We start from the raw sequence: 17,547 nt of genomic DNA, 5'->3' as shown, positions 1-17,547 counted from the left end.
TCCCAGGCTTGGTGATTTTTCTAAAGCTTAATTTCCTCAAGTCATCTGATGCCATTAAATATGCTTCTCACGCCCATTTTTTATAACTTCTAATTCTTATGTCTTGGAGAAACACTGGATAGTATGAATATGTTGATTTGAAGCTTATCAGCTCAGCTACCAGTCACCAGAAAAGTAAACAGAAATATCTTGAAAAAATACATTTTCCTTCTATGTAAATATTGAAATTTTGGGAGTTAAACTCCTGCTTCTTCAGCGGTTAATACTGGCATTGGTGTTTCAACCCACCTTTTCTGGAGTGGGCCTGAAAGCCCAGGAGCCTGGTTACAGTTAGCCAGAACTGTAGTTTCGTTGCACACATGGGCCCACAGATTTCCTGTGTCTACTAGATACAACAATCTCTTCTCTCCTAAAATCCAGTTTGTTTTGAAGTAACACATTCAGTTTTCATATTTGGATGAAAAAAATTTTTATAGTAATAATGGAGATAACATGGGGCTGTGGATGAAGTTTTCCACAGCTCAAACACGCAGGCAAAGCGGAGGCCTGGTTTGCAGCCCAAGATTGTGGTCTGTATTTCTACCACAGGAGAGGGTCGCATGTTAAAGCCCAACCTAGATGCTGGGTTTCATGCCAGCAGATCCAGCCGTGGGACCTGGGCCTGGATTTTAGAACACTGCCCGCAAAGAACTTGTTTAGTGAACATCAGTCTAATTGGTTTAATCAGCCCCCATCTAGTTTTTAGTTTTTGTTTGTGCTTAATTCCCTTAATCTGCATTGCTGTTGTGAGCACTACCATATCAAAAATGGGGAGGGTAAATAAGCAAAGCATCTGAGCAATGCAGACTGGGCATGTTCTGCATTTGGAACGTTAGCTCACAACTATACCTCTGACCTCCTTACAACTTTTGATCTCCTCTCAACTCTTGCCAAGTTATTCGTAACCGCTTGCACTGTTGCAAATGAGGCCTGAGCAATGCCAAGCACAGCAGACAAATTACCTCGTTTGATTAGCATGATCCTTGAGTTACAGCCCCCTGAGCTGTACCATGTGCCAGTCCTGCAGCAGTGCAGCGCTGCTGATTCACGCACCACGTGTCTTTCGCTGCACCGCCTGGCACTGCTCTGCCAGGAGAACACAGGCTGCCCTCCCTCTTGTCAGCTTGCACCAGAACAAACCAGGATAACATGCACTTACTGTAGGAAAATATTTCTGCTTTAAACAAAGGTTGTGTCTGAGAATACGGGAGACACAGGGAGGGAAAAACATGTTTATCCTCGAATCTGAGAGGGACGAAAGGAAAAGGGGGAAACGCTTTATCTAGATGAAGTCTAAATCTTTTTTCTAGTAGATTTCTTGTAGGTATGGCGACAAGAGTTGTCTGATGAAGAGAATTGTAGGGGTAAACAGGAATCAATAAAGTGAAATAGTTTATTGCGTTGGGAAACCTGTCACAGAGAGGAAACATCACAGAGCAGAGCCTGGGGAAGATACGTTGCACCATCCTCTGACATACCCACCACAGTGGGAAAGGACCAGGGTACGTGTGTAAGGGCTGTGGCTTCTGGCTCAGCATTGTGTCATCTTCCTTCAGAAATAACACTGCAATGTCATTTTGTTATACGTCACATTATATGTGACACTGTGCAGACGGACAGAAGGAGCTTTTGTGCGAATCCAGATCTTGAAGACTTGCAAGTAATTTCTAAAATTCACAGTGAGATTACATGAGCCTTTAAGTCCCAGTTCCAGAAAGGGAATTGTGTGGGCAAAGGCCCTTTGTGTTGGGGTCCCTTTCCTATTTGTTATCTTGTCAGCTCAATTATTTTGAAAGTAAATTTTTAAAGCATTTCTTTCTAGAGACTGAATTTAAAGAAATAGAAATGCAGGTAGGTAGGGTTGTGTGCCTGCCTCCAAAATAATCCTGGCCAAAGGAACTCAAGTTTACATGCTCCTTGTATGCTTGTGTGCAGAAATAGTAGCCAGAGGCTCCTGTCTTTCAAGCATTCCAAAGCCCAACAACCCCTGCTGTGAATAATATCCTAAGAGTCGGTCTAACCCTGCCCTGGCGCAACTTGAGGCCATTACCTCTTGTCCTGGTGCTTGTTCCTTGGGTCAAGAGACTCATCCCCCCTCTCTGCACCCTCCTTTCAGGGAGTTGTAGAGGGCGATGAGGTCTCCCCTCAGCCTCCTCCAGACTAAAGCCTTCCAGCCTGGAAAAGTGGTGACTGAGGATGCTGTGCAAGAAATGGAGAAAACTCAGAGTGCTCTGGAGCGAGTGCGAAGGAGTGAAATGTTTGGCCCTCCATGGAAGAGAAGGGAACATGAGATGGAAGCTAGTAAGCTGAGTTCAAGAGAAATTTTTTAGACTGGCTCTTAGGAAGTATTTCTTTCCAGAAGGGGTTGTTGGGCATTGGAATGGGCTGCCCAGGGCAGGGGGGGAGTCCCCATCCCTGAAGGGGTTGAAGAGTTGGGTTGACCCAGCGCTGAGGGATCTGGTGGAGTTGGGAACGGTCAGTGTGAGGTTCATGGTTGGACTGGAGGAGCTTCAAGGGCTTTTCCAACCGAGATGATTCTGGGATTCTGTGAAATGAAGGACAGTGGCTCTCTGAGGAGTTCTGGTGGATCTGCGCAAGTCCTTTTTGAAGACTTTTGTGGATGGGCTGCGGGCGGAACTGGATGAGTACTGGAAAGAGAGATGTGCTGAGCGTCGCTGAACAGACGAACAGCCCTGAGCTCGGGAAATCCTCAGTGCTGAAAACACAAGCTGGGAGGCTGCTGGGAGGAAGTGTCGTGTACGCGTGGCCTCTTCTTGTTCGCCTGTAAAGGTCCAGGGCCGCCTGGGCAGCGCCCGCTCCCGCGCAATCTCAGCCGCGTCCAGTCGCCCACGGGCTCAGCCCCGGGTTTCAAACCAGCGCCTGTGGCACCGGCCCGCCGGTGGCACCCAGGAGCCGGCTGGGCAGCGGCGGCGGGGCCAGCTCAGCCCCTCCCGCGGCCCAGGGCGGGGCGGGCAGCGGCACCTCCCGGCGCTCCGCCTCCGCCCGGCAGTCCCGGGCAGGGGAACGGCGGGGTGGGGAGCTGAGCTGAGCCGAGCCGAGCCGAGCCGAGCCGAGGACGATGCGTACCTGCGGGCGGTAAAGCGCCTGCGGCCACTTCCAGGTACGGTCCGGGGCGTCTGCGGTGCTCGAGTGTCCGTCCGTCCATCTATCCATCCCTCCATCCCCTTCCTAGCCCCGGCAGCATGGTCGCTCTCTCCTGGTGTTTATGTCCCTTCTAGCTCCCCAGCTCTGTACAGCCCGAGCTTGCTCGTTTCTGGGGGATCAGGATGCTGGGGAGGGCAGAGAGACTTCAGCCCAGCAGAAAAAGCACTTGGTGGTGCGGTGGTTGGGTCCTTCTACCTGTATAACGATGGAACAGGGTCCTAAAACTGCACGATGTCATCTTTCTGTGGCTGTAATCCCTCAGAGAAGCTTTCCCTGTTTTTGCTTAAGCCCATCGATTCAATTGATGGCTGTTTTTTTGGATAGGAGAGATGAAAAAGCACTAATTTGCCAGATTGTGGTTGTAGGGCTGCGTGAAACGGGGAGGTGGGCGGGGGGTGGTGGTGGTGGTGGTGTCACTCAGGTGTGTTTATGGGCTTCTCTTTTGCTGGGCATCTGCTGTGTGTGACTGGTAAAGCTTCAGGCCCCTGTGCTGAGTGAGGTGGGAGCAGCTCAGGGGCAGAAGGAGCGAAACGGCTGTTAAATGACCCAAGACCAATGTGTTGTTCATCAGCGATGTTGTGCTTAGGCCGGACTGTAAACTAAGGCAGCTCTAACAACAAGCAGTGCCTCCCTGCCTGCCTGTGTGTAAAGCTAAATGTAGCACTGAGAGGTGAGGAAAACTTCAGGAGAGTTTTCCTGAATAAAACAGAGGAAGGCTGACTCCTCTTGGAGGGGAAATAATGGCCTGAAAAATCTAAAGAGCTAGGAGCAAAGAGGTACTCTGTACCTCACACAACGCGAGGAGTGTTGAGGGGGTTGCTTTCAGTAAGATTACGGCTTCGGTGGGCTGAGATAATGTGTCAGCTGTGGGAAATGGGGACTTGTGCAGGCAGGACTGGGTCCCTCCTCTGTGTCTTTGTTTTGAAAGCCAAGAACAATGTTTGAGGAATGAGTCCCTCAGGCTTATCTTGCAGCTTGCAAATGAGATGTCTGGGAGAGAAGCTGGTAATCAGTTGAAAATCAATGCTAAGTACACTAAAGCCAAGTAGCTAACTGGGGGGCTGTGGTGGAGAGACCTAATAGGAAAGAGGAAAGAAAATTTTGGTTTGTCAGGGGTTAAGTGCACAGCAGTGCCCCACACTAAGTAAAATGGTTTTTTGGATGGTAAAATGAATCCCGGTTGGTTCACATTCTTCGTGGTTTCTTTCTGCTGAGGTTTTTGGGAACAGCAGAGTGTGTTGCTACCTGTGCTCCAGTTGTATCTGAACAGTCCTTGGGGAATGCACTGAGTCACCGTACTTGTTGGTGGTCCGCAGGGTGAGCTGCTGTCACGCCGTGTCAGAAATGACAGGCACAATTCAACACTGGACTTGTCGGTGAAGGAATGCAAGCTGAAAAAGCTCAAAACATGGGAGCTTATTTTTATAACCCAGAGTAGATAAAAAGTGAGTTTTTCTTGGGGTGAGGATAGGAATGAGCTGTGTGAGGGTCATATTGCCAGTTTGTACTACATCACTGGCATTATGACACCTATTAGAGCTGGAAAAATTGTGTGGGTGGGATCTTTCTTGGCTACCTTTGACTACATGGCTGTTTGGACATTGGTGTTACCCTTGGAAAAGTGCTACAAAGCTCAATGGTTAAAACTTTGTAGAACTGGTACTCTCAAACGCCTCTGAAATGATCATCTCTGAAAGGGTTAAGTGATGTTTGGGACCAAAGAGCTCAACACTCCTGATAACAGGGATGCACTGTCGCTCTAAGCTTTTCTGAATATCAAGCTCTAGGGCTCTTGTGCAAAGAGAGGAGGTGTAAAAAGTATTGGGTGGTTCACACTCCAAAGATTTCCTACCATCTATATCAAAGGGTTTAGGAAGCTTTTCTTTCTCTGCAGGGCTGCAGTCAGTCAGCTAGTACTGATTTTAACTAGAGTGTCATTATGCTTAGAAGTGGTGGGAGCTCAGTCAAATGACTTGGAAGAGAGCAAGCTTGTGGTGCTCACTTCACTCTTACACATCCTTCGTGTGGGTGTGTTGTTCTTTGAAGCTGTGTCCCTGCTCAGTTTGTAGAGTTCCTTCCATTAACTGTGATCCTTGTCACCGGTTTGGCGTGATTAGTGTCAAAGCTCCAGCATTGAGCCGGGTAGCTGTCATAGGAGATTTAATTTAAAGCATAGTCTTCAGAAGACAGCCCTCAATTTCTTGAGGTAGAGGTGATTTGAACTGTTTATTTCCTTGTATCTTTATGCAGTGTTTCTGAATGGAAAGCTAATTTTGCCTTTGTCTCAACATGTCTTCCTTTTCTTCAGTCATTTGAGCACTGTTCTGCTGTTCAGTAGATGGTTGGGCAATACAGGAAGAAGCTGTGGGTTGGAATAGGATGCTTGTGTTTCAATGAAGGAGACAAAATTTGTGTTTTCTCATCCTTAAGCATCTTTTCCCAAATGTTAGTAGATATACAGGTGTACTCTGCAAGCACTGACAAGTGCCCTTTGCTTGCTGTGGGTTTGTGGGACAGAGCCACATCATCTAATAAACACTTTGCTAGAAAATGAGCTTGCAAACAAAAGTTCCAGAGTGCATTTTGCAGCCACAACAAGGACAATACAGAATTTGCAAACAGGAGGCAAAGACTCTACCTCTAGCTGAAAGCTCTTGCTAATTCCTCCTCAACGATAGCTGCTGTGAGAAGCAGTATTAAAAAAACTAGATCACTACAGTGAGGAACAGTGAGGATGGTGTTCGGTATGGCTGTATTTTTATTAGAAAGTGAGCAGGATCGCAGAAACAGTACAGCTCAGCCTTCCTAGGTGGCTCTGGAATAGCACTGCATGACTCAGATCCACGTATTCTGACTCTTTTGGGTTTGATTCATTAAAATGCACCTTCTCCCCACAGTAAAACGTTCCCCAGGTCACCTGCCCCTCCCATGGGGTCAGGTACTCTGCTTGCATCTTGTCACATCTGGAAATAGGGGCCAGAAATACCAGGTTACACACCAGTAGAGAGATGAGCCTGGGAAACTGTGAGTCTGCATCAACCAGCACAATGACATTTAGATTCATAAGCAATAAGACAGAGGATAAATATGCTTGAGTCAGACGGGGGAGCAGGATATTTTCTGAGATAATTGCTCTCATTGATACAAGGCCAGGTGCTTTCCGCATGAAAGCAGCGTGCTGACCTGACAGTACCTGCCCATGAGGGTTGATCCTCCCTTAAACATCCTGCAGGGATTCAGACACTATTAGCCTGTGTTTACAATGATCCTTTCACAATCCAAGATGGTATACGTTTGCTCAATACCATACTTACTGTGTGTTGACTTCATAGATCTAATTGTTTCAAGGCAAGGAGACTTTGACCCATCGACTGCAGAGCCCAAGGGTCCACCTTCGGTTGAGCATGGGAACTGCTGTTGAGTCTTAAAGGCTGACACGAACCGGCAGATGCAGCATGTGAGTGGAGGATATTTCTGCTATGGCCCTGCCTAGGCTAGGGAAAAAACTCTTTTCAGTCAGTTTGGCTAGATTGTTCTTCTCCATGATTTCCCAAGGAGCCAGCCAAGCTGGAGCCAACTGCTGTACAAGTCCCCTATACCTCAGACCCAGCTCTGGTCTGGAAACCACTGGCTGATATTCAGCCCAGGCATAAATGGGTGTGAGGAAAGTATAACTGACCCAGATACAGAGCTGTATTTGCTTTCTTAACTGCCAAAGTGGGACCATCCCTTTTTTTCTTCAACCTAAACAATAAAAAGTTTATTTTTTTGTTGTTGTGTTTTTTTCACGGAAGTGTTTCTACTGCAGAAACTCTAAATATACTGCTTTCAACTTGCTGTACGTCTGTAAGTGCCAGTAAAAATTCTGTATTGTTCATGGAAGCATAAGGTCTTGGTAAATGGAAAAACAGATATTATGTGAACTGTTCACCGCCTTAAACCAGCATTTTTTCTGCGTCTTCTAAATAGAAGAGAGATGTCTGGCAATGACATTTTAGGTAGAACCAGTTAAATGAAATTAAGTACTGTTATTTAACAATATTACAGCTTGCTGCTGTAAATTATAACTTGCCTGTCTATTATGATCATGAAAGGGAATGGTTCTTTCTTCTGAAGTGTATTGTAGGTTTAACCAGAAGGCCAAGCATGGATGTCTGCAAAGAGCAACAGCTTTTGGGTTCTGAAGGCATCTTGCTTTGATGAGGTTGAAGAAGGAACTGTGTCAAGAGAACTTCATGCTTAAGGCTTAGTACTGTGCTTCTGGCGTTAATAGTGTGATACACCTACTGTACCCCTTTTGAAAAAAGATCTTGGAACTTCATGAAAGGAAATAACCCCACACTAATCCCTCTTCGTACTGTCAAGCAGAGGAATGCAGTAATGAGAAACTGAGTGACTTGACTTACACCACGTGAGGAGCTTGTAGCAGAGTCAGAAGCAGATCCAAGCTCCCACCTGCCAGGTCTAAGCACTGAAATGATGCTTCTGCTGTTGGCTGGGGACAAATGTGTGAACAGTTCTTGATGAAGCTGGTTATCACTGTGAACTAGTTTGGACCCACGCTTACCTACTGACTGTGCAGATAGAAAATGTGTGTGGTTTGGCCTTGGTCACCTCAGATGGGTTAGGATTACAGAGGTTTATATCCTTGTCACATAAAATCACACAGAATCACACACAGAATCATCTCGGTTGGAAAAGACCGTGAAGCTCCTCCAGTCCAACCATGAACCTCACCCTGACCGTTCCCAACTCCACCAGATCCCTCAGTGCTGGGTCAACCCGACTCTTCAACCCCTCCAGGGATGGGGACTCCCCCCCTGCCCTGGGCAGCCCATTCCAATGCCCAACAACCCCTTCTGCAAAGAAATACTTCCTAAGAGCCAGTCTAACCCTGCCCTGGTGCAGCTTGAGGCCATTCCCTCTTGTCCTGGTGCTTGTTCCTTGGGTCAAGAGACTCATCCCCCCTCTCTGCACCCTCCTTTCAGGGAGTTGTAGAGGGCGAAATGGATCATATTCCCCAAGGTTAGTGGGAGTCTAATACGACATTAAAATCAGTGGTACTGTTATGATGATAGCATAGGGGAAACTGCTCCTTTCTCTATTGACAGCATCGATTTTTCTGTCTCTTCAGTCTGAAGTACACAGGAGGCACAAAGCATGCTGCAGAAATGATAGAGTGTCAGGGTTCTGACTCACTGGTGGGGATGGCATAGCATGGATGACATCGCTGGTCCACCCCGTTCCTGGACAGCTGAGCCACCATGAATCAGCTGCTGAATCACTTGGTTTACAGCGTGATGTTTTGAAGTAAATCATCACTGCTGTTCCCTTGCCTTAAAACTCCTGACTGCAAACCGTAGCAATTCATCAGCTGATTGATGAGCAGCAGCTCAGCTGGCTGCTCAGCAGCACGGGAGGCCGGGATGGAAACCTGCTTGGGTCTGTAGAGCTCTGTGCCTTGCTGATGGATGGGAGCCCTGACAGACACTGAATAGAGAGGTGGCATTTTAGGGTTTTATGACTATGATATTTAAAAGACCTCTGTTCCCAACAGAACAGTTGGCAAAACTCTTCTGTATTTCACTCAGTGCAATTAGGGGAATGCTGTGTACTTCTAAAAACCCCATCCTGCTTCAGTGAGTTAAAAAAGCATAAGGCTTCAGTAGCGTGCCTGTGTTTTCTTTGCATTTAATACACTTGTACTCCTATTTCAAAGCTCTCGATTTTGCCATCAGCAGTTCCAGCCAATTTCTTAACACTTTGTGCTGGCCAGCCAGTAGGCTGTCTGTCTTTCCTGATGGTGTCTAATTTTGAATGAAATTTAATGTGTAGGACTGAGGAGATCATACTCAGCTTGTGCATTTGTTTGGTTTTAAACAAAGTGCTTGGAGGATGGACCATTTATGAATTTTTTAATGAAAATAGATCCAGGAAGGGGGTGGGGGGAAGTTGTTTCTTAATATGATCCCGGTATTAGTTGTCTATCAAAACTTCTTTTGCTTTCAGTCCAGCTGCCTGCTCATAAATTTTGGTAGAAAAGAGTAGCTACATGTGTTGTCTGTTGTTTAAGATGGATGGTACTTCACTGCATGCTTTGACTGGTCTGAGGCCTTTCTGCACCCTTTCCCATTCCATCCATTCTGTAAATCACTCGAGCTTTACAGGAGTTGCTATGGAGTGTGCAATGGACTGAACTTTTCTAGAATCTCTGGTGGCTCGTGACATATAATTACTGCTGTGCTAATCCATCATGTCACTTAGATACTTACCCTGTATGGCTCATTTTAAACTTCTCTTCTGAAACCAAAAAAAAAAAAAAAAAAAAAAAAAGCGGGATTATTGAAGAAATTTACAAGGTTAAAAAACCCCATGGGAGAACAGCCTTATTTTGAACTGAAAATTTAATTCAAATGTTAAAAGGACATCATCCAGATGAAGAAATTGCCCATTAATTAAAAAATAACTTACAAATGAACTTACTAAAAAGATTAATCAGTCAGTGATGGAGCACACTTCGTATAGTATCTTTTTTAATAATTGTGGCCGCCTCAGTTTTAACCTACAGATAAAAATCTCAGCTGCGTTGTGATCAAGGTAAGATACAAGCGTGTTGAGAAAGCTAATATATTACACATGTGGTCTTCTTTTCATGTTCTGTGTTTCAAGGCAGCTGCTTTTGTGTGTCCAGCAATACAAATTGTTTCGTGTGTTTTGGTTGGGAGGAACATACGCCCTGCCCTCTCCCTTGGCCCAGGTAATTTCCCTGCAATTGGGATTTTTGCAGTGGTGTAGTCTGCCCATGTACTTGCATGGCACTGCAGCAACATTGTGGCACAGCCACCCTCAGCATCATCAGACTTGCACCACTCTTCTGCCCCACAGAAGAAGAGCACGGGGAAAGGGTAGAAGGGAGGTTGGTTCTTGGGACTTAAGCAGGGGACATGGATTTACAGCACATCAGCATCAAGAGGAACTTGTTTGTTTTCCTCCCTTTTTTCCACCCTTACATGTTTCGAGAAATTCAAGGCATTCTTAAACCCCCTGCGCTTTTCCTAAGGCTCCCAAGCGTATACACAAATGCATTCATATCCATCACACTTTTGCAGTTCAGTAGCCAAGGTCTTTAGTTTCGGGTGATTCGGGATCTGCTTAATTACTGCGTCGAAGTTCTCATATGTGAGTGATCAGTCAGCAGTGCTGCATCTGACCCTCCTGCACCATCAGCGACTATTTATAGATCCAAGAAAGAGTTCCTTTGCACGTTCAGGAGGAAGATGCCTTTCATTGAAATTCAGTTCCTGGTCTGTTCTTTGCTTGCTGGGGTTTTTCTTCTTCCTTTGCAGCCTATTGTTGCCTGGGGAATTTTTTGAGAACTTTACAAAATTGTAAACTTTACAAAATTGTTCCTCTGCTGGTTTCGTGAAAATGAGGAAGTCTCTTAAGGCTCAGTGGGGTTTGTTATGCCTGCCTCAGATCTTTGCCTTCCCTGCCAGGGACTGCAATTCACTGGTCTCTGCTGTGTGCAAGATGCATTTCTGTTGTTATGTCGCTGTCTAGCAATATCACCTATGGATAGTTTTAGCACTCGTGTTGCTCTGTGGTGGATTCCTTCTGAGTTGCTCTTAGTCTTGCTCTCAATTTCAGCCAGGAAAAAGCCCATATCACTCCTCTTTCAATCTCCTGTGTGAGTATGGAATACTATTCTGTGCTCTGCCTCTTACAAGGTACAGTTATTAAGAAGTATTTCTAGGAAGGACAATATATAGGAAGGAACTGTAAGTCAAAGTTGGTGCTGAAGTCACACTGCTAGAATTGTATGGCAAATTCTGCATGGAAGAATGGAAGCAGGAGGACTTGAGCTGGGATAGTTATAAGATCTTAGTTTCTACAAGTAAGGCATATGAAACACCAATCTGGGAGTGTTTCAGGTTTCTTATCTTCTCAATAGCTTGAGCTGTAGAATTTCACTTTACCTTTCAGTGCAAAAACAAATGCTTTTGTAAGCAAAGCAAACACACCCAGCTGTATGGAATGCAACCAGTCGTGCCCCCTGTGTCTGCTATGCTTTTGTTTTGGGTAGCCTGTGCCCTTGTCTAAAATACTCCACACTTTTCAGAAACACTCAAGAGAAAGCTGGATGTTGTTGGCAAGCACCTAGTCCTTACTTCCTTTCTATATGTGAAAGCCGAGGCTCATTCTGACTTGCTCAGACTTTCCCAGGTTGGTGCAAGGTGTTAAGATTTATAGTCCTTTCCCCAGCAGACTTTTGTTTTGCCATACCTCAATTTTGTAATGGCATCCTTAAGAACAAGGCAGGATGGTAATCGCCTACTAAAAATGTGGTTTGGGGTTTCTGATTCAGTGGTGAAGCAGCTCTGAGGGGATGTAACTGCACACATGAGGTTTGTATCTTCTATGAGGAGGTGTGACTTGGGACTCGTAACAAATTCAGTCACCATTCCTCTGGCTGAGGGATGTAGGATGGGAGATACCTGCACATAACCAAAATGTTTGGCAGTGTCTTTAAAGGCACCTTCCATGGCTACTACTGAACCCCTCAGTGGGTGCTTCTGTAAAGGATATGAGCTGTCCATATTTCTGGCTTTGTTTTATACACCCGACGGGCAGGCTGAGATCTTTAATATAAATGAAAACAAACCAATGCAACCTTCCACGGTTGCTAGTAGAAAACAGATTTTTCTTCTGTTGCTGAACACAGAGGTTTGGACAAGACCTTGGCAGCCTGGAAGCTACGTCTGATTCTTTTAGTTTTGCCAAACTGGAACTCATCTCCTGCAGGAAACGGTGGGGTTTTGAGCACATCGTCTTTGGCTCTGGCTTTCCATTTACACTGCTGTTACTGGGAAGGTTGTGACTTCTTTCTTGTCAGAGGCTACTCAAAGCCAGAATCTGGACCTTAATGCCCAAGATCTCACGTTCTCCATAATGACACTAAATGCAGAAAAAATGTTTATTCCTCTTTCCACAAGGCAGGGAGTTATCGACTTCACTCTGTCATAGGAGAACATCACTGGTAGAGCAAGGAAATTATCTAATTGCTCTTTCTTTCAAGTCGGGTCTTTAACAAAAAAAAAAAAAAAGCCACTCTTTTCCTTCTTAAAGGAAAAAAAAAAGAAAAAAGAAAGGAGAGCGAAATGTTTTTCATGTTAGTAATAGCCAAATGTTTTCAAAGCCCAGTTAAAAAGTTGCAGTTTTAACTCTCAGCATGTTTTTCACTAAAATCAGATTTCCTGTCTTTTTTTCTAATTCCTGCTTGTCAGATCTTATATTGCTGTGGTTTATCAATATTTTTAGGTCCCAAGATACCTCTGCTCTATATGCTAAGGCTTTGTGGTCCAGATTCTGCTCAGTGACCAAATTTAAGTTCCACTCAAGTCATTCTGAAGACACGGTTTAGTGTTATGTATTTAGCTCCTGAGCTAGTTAGAACTAAGCATGCTGCTTTGTTTTTCCACCTCCATATAAAATACAACAGAAGAGTCAAGGTCGAGGTAATAAAGGAGTCCTGCTGGAAAAGCACATGTGTTGGATGAATCATCCTGTTGGCTATGCTGTATTTATCTCTGTCACACTTTGGTATCATCCCTTTTCATTGCATCGAGAACGCGTCCAGTGTCTTGTTCACAGTGTTTGAACGTGGAGCGTACAGAACATCTCTTAGCTTGATGTCTCACTGAAGCACAACTGAACAATCTCTGTCAAGCAGCATCCAGAAATAGATAGCAAACAAGTGAGCCAATATGTACCTTTCGCAGCCAGACTTTTGGAAATTTTATTTTATTGTTATGAATCAGTGTATCTGTTAATGACCTGATGACTTTTTTTCTTTCCTCTTGAGGCTAGGAGGCTCTCTGTGTCTCAAATTTAGTTTTTTCTGAAGAAGGATCCACGTGGTTGTGGGAGTAAGTGTTGTGCTGAGCGTTAGGGGACTGCAACTTCAAATTGAAAATGAAAAATCCAGCCCTGTGTCTTCCAGGTTCAGATTTTCTTAATACTTAAGGAAAAATAAAGCAACTACTCATCAGTCTGCATCTCAGTGCCAGTGGAATAACGAATTTCCTTGGTCTTACCAAGGAAAAGAACAGCCGGTGCTGCAAACCCAAATTCCCTTTGGGAATTAGTTATTAGAATTTAAGCACTGCCTGCAGACCTTCTGAAAAGTCTTGTATTTTAACTGGCAGTAATACATAGTATGGATGTGTAAAATACGTTGGAGGAAAACCCTGCTGTGATTCACACCTGTTTCAGTTCTTACCATGACAGAAGTTAGTGGTATGGTGGAAGTGGAGGTTTTTCCTCAAACGTTGTATCACCCACGAAATGAGATACTGCCCGAGTCTGCTTTGTATTAACCAAAACAGCCCAATTCAGGGTGAAACTGGAATCTATAGATGTTTTAGCGAGCCGAGCCAGCAATAAGTTGTGATTTCACATAACTCTCACCACCCAAAGCAAAAATCTGGAGTGAAACCACTACTCTCCTTCGTTTTTTACAGTGACAATATTGATGTCAAGTTGCTTTGCAGATGCAATAATACTCTACTCCTTGTAGAGTATTATTACCTTGTAGAGTATAAGGTTTGGTGGGTGGCAAGTGTTTACACACTGTCCACTGCCACTTGCCTCATGGCTGAGTAAACTTTGCTACAGTAGCTGAAAAGATTTCTGAATTTGTGTGCAAACGGGACATCTTTCAGCGCCGTGGCCTGCAGAATATTTTGGATTTGTTCAAGTCTCTGGTTTGATTAAAACATGGTGAGCTTTGAACAGTATGAAAACCTAGAAAATGCTGCAGAACGTTCCTGTCAGCTCCCTAGTAATGCTTTGTTTCTAAAACTTTGCTAGCCTTACAAAGAGCCTGAAAGACAAAGACCAGGAGACTTTATGCATCAAGATGCTTTATCATTGCAGAGTGTGGCTGTGGTTGAATTGCTACTCACTTGCCCAGTAATTTGAACTCTCTTGTACAGGAACCTTGTTTTGTTCAGTCCTGCCCCTCATGCTCTTACGCTGCAGCACAAGTATTGACTTTGTTGTTCTCTTCTCCCAAATCGTTGGGCTGGATGGAATTCAGTCACTGGTTGAACAGCTGCACAGAGTGACTCATGTCACTTTTCAGACATGAAGACTCCTCACTCTTTCCCGTTTGGATGCAGATAACTTTTAGCATCTCGCAAGGTGGGATCAGCACCCATCACACAGGCTGAGAGGCTCTTTTCACTGTCCCTCTCTGTCTTTGCAACTGTTTTGGGCTTTCTCTTGCTGTTTATTTACTGAATCCCTCAGTCTTATGCTGGTTTGAATGCCTCCATTGTCTGGACATGCTGCCAGCAGCATCAAGTCTGTGGCTCTGTGTGGTGCTTCAGGTCCCCAGGAATCTAGCTAATAACTTAATAGCTTGTCATCTCCACTGAGCTCACTCTGAACAGTTCTTTGTCGTGAGTTGTGGAGCACACAGATGGCAGCATGCTATTTATCTCCAGGCTGTCACGTTGCTAGTTGTTCTCAAAATGGGGTGCCTTCACAGACTGGTGTTTGCTGAAGTCTGTGGCTTCACAGAGCCTTTTCCCAAATAGGATTTGATACAATGGAGAGAAAAGCAACAGCATCTGCACTTACAATGATGGCTCGGGGGCATTAATGCTTTTCTCAGGCACATGCACATGCTCTGTCAGCACACAAGCAGGGCAGCCTGTGGATACTATCTTCTCAATTTGATCTCCCTTGCCTCCCAAGGCGAGGGGAGCGGGGGAAGCAGTGTGCAATACCTTTCTGCATTTCATCTGTCCACTCCCCGAATGTGGCTGGCCCATTAGTACTCACAGTCCAGTAACTGCTGTAGTAGAGTAAAACCAGCACATATTTGTGGTTAAAATTGAGTACAAACTTAGCTTGCAGTCAAGGCTATAAAACCCAGGTTCCTTAAACTGACAAGAACTGCTACTCCCAAAAGGAAGGAGAGAGGGGAGGGGAGGGAAGGAGGGTAGAACTCAACTCTCAGATAATCAGAAAGATTTTATCTTTTGGCCTTTGTCACCAAAAGAGCTCTTGGGTGCTCATAGCCCCCTTGCTGCCCACCCACTACTCTGGATGACTGAACAGCCTGCAGCACTGGCAGATCTTTTCCTTGGTAAGACCAAGGAAATTGGTTATTCCACAGATGCAGACTGGTGAGTAGTTGCTTTATTTTTCCTTAAGTATTAAGAAAATCTGAACCTGGAAGACACAGGGCTGGATTTTTCATATTGTCACAGAATTTGGAGAGAGCATTTAACAGATGTCTGACTTTGCTCACATCTTTGATATCATTGGTGAGCTTGGACAACATTGATAAGCAACTGTACACAGGCATATTTTTCCAAATTTCTGTGAAGCCACTCAGAGAGTAGGTGGAGACAGATGCACTGAAGCGTCGGTCTTTAGCCTGGGTCACACCTGTCACGGTAGAATTGGAAAAACCCAGCACTGATTTACCAGGGTGGAGTTGGGAAATTGGAGCTTTTGATTGTAGTTATGTGGTTGTCGTGTTGCATAAGGAGACTGTCCTCACACGTAGCCTCTTCAGGGCTGGGCTTTGCTTCAGTCTCTCTCCCTCTGCGCTGACTGGGGCTGTGGCAGCTCATGACAGCCTGAACACGCTTCCCCATCAGAGCGCTGCTCTTAGGTAGCTGCTGTAAGGATTTGCCCAAAGTTGTCAATGAACGTTATGCCACATCCCCAAAAGCTTTACAGAAAGTTTGAGTTCCCAAAACCTGTCAGGATTCTTGTACGCTCCTTCTAACTCTTAACCTTGACCTCTTATCTGTCATTTAATGAAGAAACAGCAAGATATAAAATAAGCACCTGGCAACTGCAGTAGACAGGCAGTGATGAGAGCCTGTGTTGGCCCTTCCCTGAGAAATCTGCACAGGCTGGAAGACGGTACAATCTTTACTGCTGTGTGCAGGCAACCCAGGGTATGACACTGGGTTTTCTTCCTAGTGCTCTAGTGCTTCCTATCTCTGCAGTGTAGAAAGCCTCTTACGTTGTTGTGCCTTGTGGTAATTATCCCATATCTTTTTTGTGTGTCTTCTCAGGAAAGGATGCCACAGACACCTCCCTTTGCAGCTATGTTTGACAGCAGTGGCTACAACAGGAACCTGTATCAGTCAGAAGAAGACAACTGTGGAGGGCTCTATTACCATGACAACAACCTCCTGTCAGGGTCTCTGGAAGCTCTGATCCAGCACTTGGTACCCAGTGTAGATTACTATCCTGATGTAAGTCTGTACACCCAGTTAGCTATATGGCTAGGCCTCATGCATCTCGTAAAGAGGAACTTTCACATGTACAGCAAAAGCAGAATGTGTCACATCAAATTGCAAAGGAAGGGGTTCAAGTGACTGATTTAGCAATGACAGGATAAATATGTGCTTCATGTGAGTGCAGCGTGCAGTAGCTCACCTGACCTAGGAAGTCTAATTCTTTATTACTCCTGTTGTGAGGTGCACAGCCCTGGTCTCATTTATAAAGTAAGTACCTAGTGTGGCTTACTATTTGATGGATTGTATGTACCATTGACCCTTTAAAGTCTCACAGGCAAGCTGAGGAGAAAGACGTGACCACCAGCGTGACAGTATGAATGTTTTTAGTTTAAAAACAAACAGTTTTTAATGGTTATTTCCCATTGCTCATGTGAGGTCCCCACGTATCTTGCAATTAGCAACTGATTGAACTAGTACCACACTGTTTGGAATCAACAGATGCTGGACGTGAGAATGGAACATTTGTCATCTGAGAATTTTTGGCCCGTCTAGATGCATCTGTGCATTGAGACATTTTATATAATTCTTAGAGAAGAATAATGATATCAAAAGGGGGGGGGGGGGGCAGTTGGGGATGACTGAGGGATGATGAAACTGCATCTGTGCTTGTTGAAAGGCTCTTGCTGAAGACATAACTCTGCTTATATTCAGTTTCTGTTGTTGTCGTAGATCTATTCATGTTTCCAAGACAGGATCTTTTTTAACTTGGGTCAGAGTTAATAGCAGCGCAGGACTGTGCTTAAGCTAGTGCTTATCCATTAATGCTTAAAATTCAAACATGTAGCAATTTAGACATCAATTGGTCAAACATGATGTTTATTCCAAGTTCCTAGGACTGGAACATTGTAGAATCTTTCTTGTGGGTGCCACAGATACTTAACTACTGGCAATGTGGAGAGTGGAGTGGATATTTTGTATATCCATCTCACAATGAGTTTAAATTATGATATATGGAAAATTAAAGCAAAATAAGGAGCCTCTTCTTGTAACCTCAGAATGAGTTACTAATTTTTGT

General features: G+C 44.8%; 1 protein-coding gene across 2 annotated transcripts in view; it reads left to right on the top strand.

Annotated features, from left to right (window-relative positions):
* The first annotated feature begins 3,086 nt into the window (after positions 1-3,086).
* Positions 3,087-17,547, top strand: part of RASGEF1B (RasGEF domain family member 1B) — a 32,790-nt gene continuing 18,329 nt past the window's right edge. For both annotated transcript variants that reach the window (XM_074865189.1, XM_074865186.1), the window contains exons 1-2: positions 3,087-3,160; positions 16,305-16,487. In XM_074865189.1, the coding sequence (XP_074721290.1) occupies positions 16,311-16,487 (177 nt within the window). In that variant the 5' untranslated portion in view covers positions 3,087-3,160; positions 16,305-16,310. The remainder of the gene's footprint in view (positions 3,161-16,304; positions 16,488-17,547) is intronic.

This window comes from Strix uralensis, chromosome 4 (assembly GCF_047716275.1).
Source record: "Strix uralensis isolate ZFMK-TIS-50842 chromosome 4, bStrUra1, whole genome shotgun sequence".
NCBI classification, from domain to species: domain Eukaryota; kingdom Metazoa; phylum Chordata; class Aves; order Strigiformes; family Strigidae; genus Strix; species Strix uralensis.
This window is presented reverse-complemented; position numbering and strand designations above follow the sequence as displayed.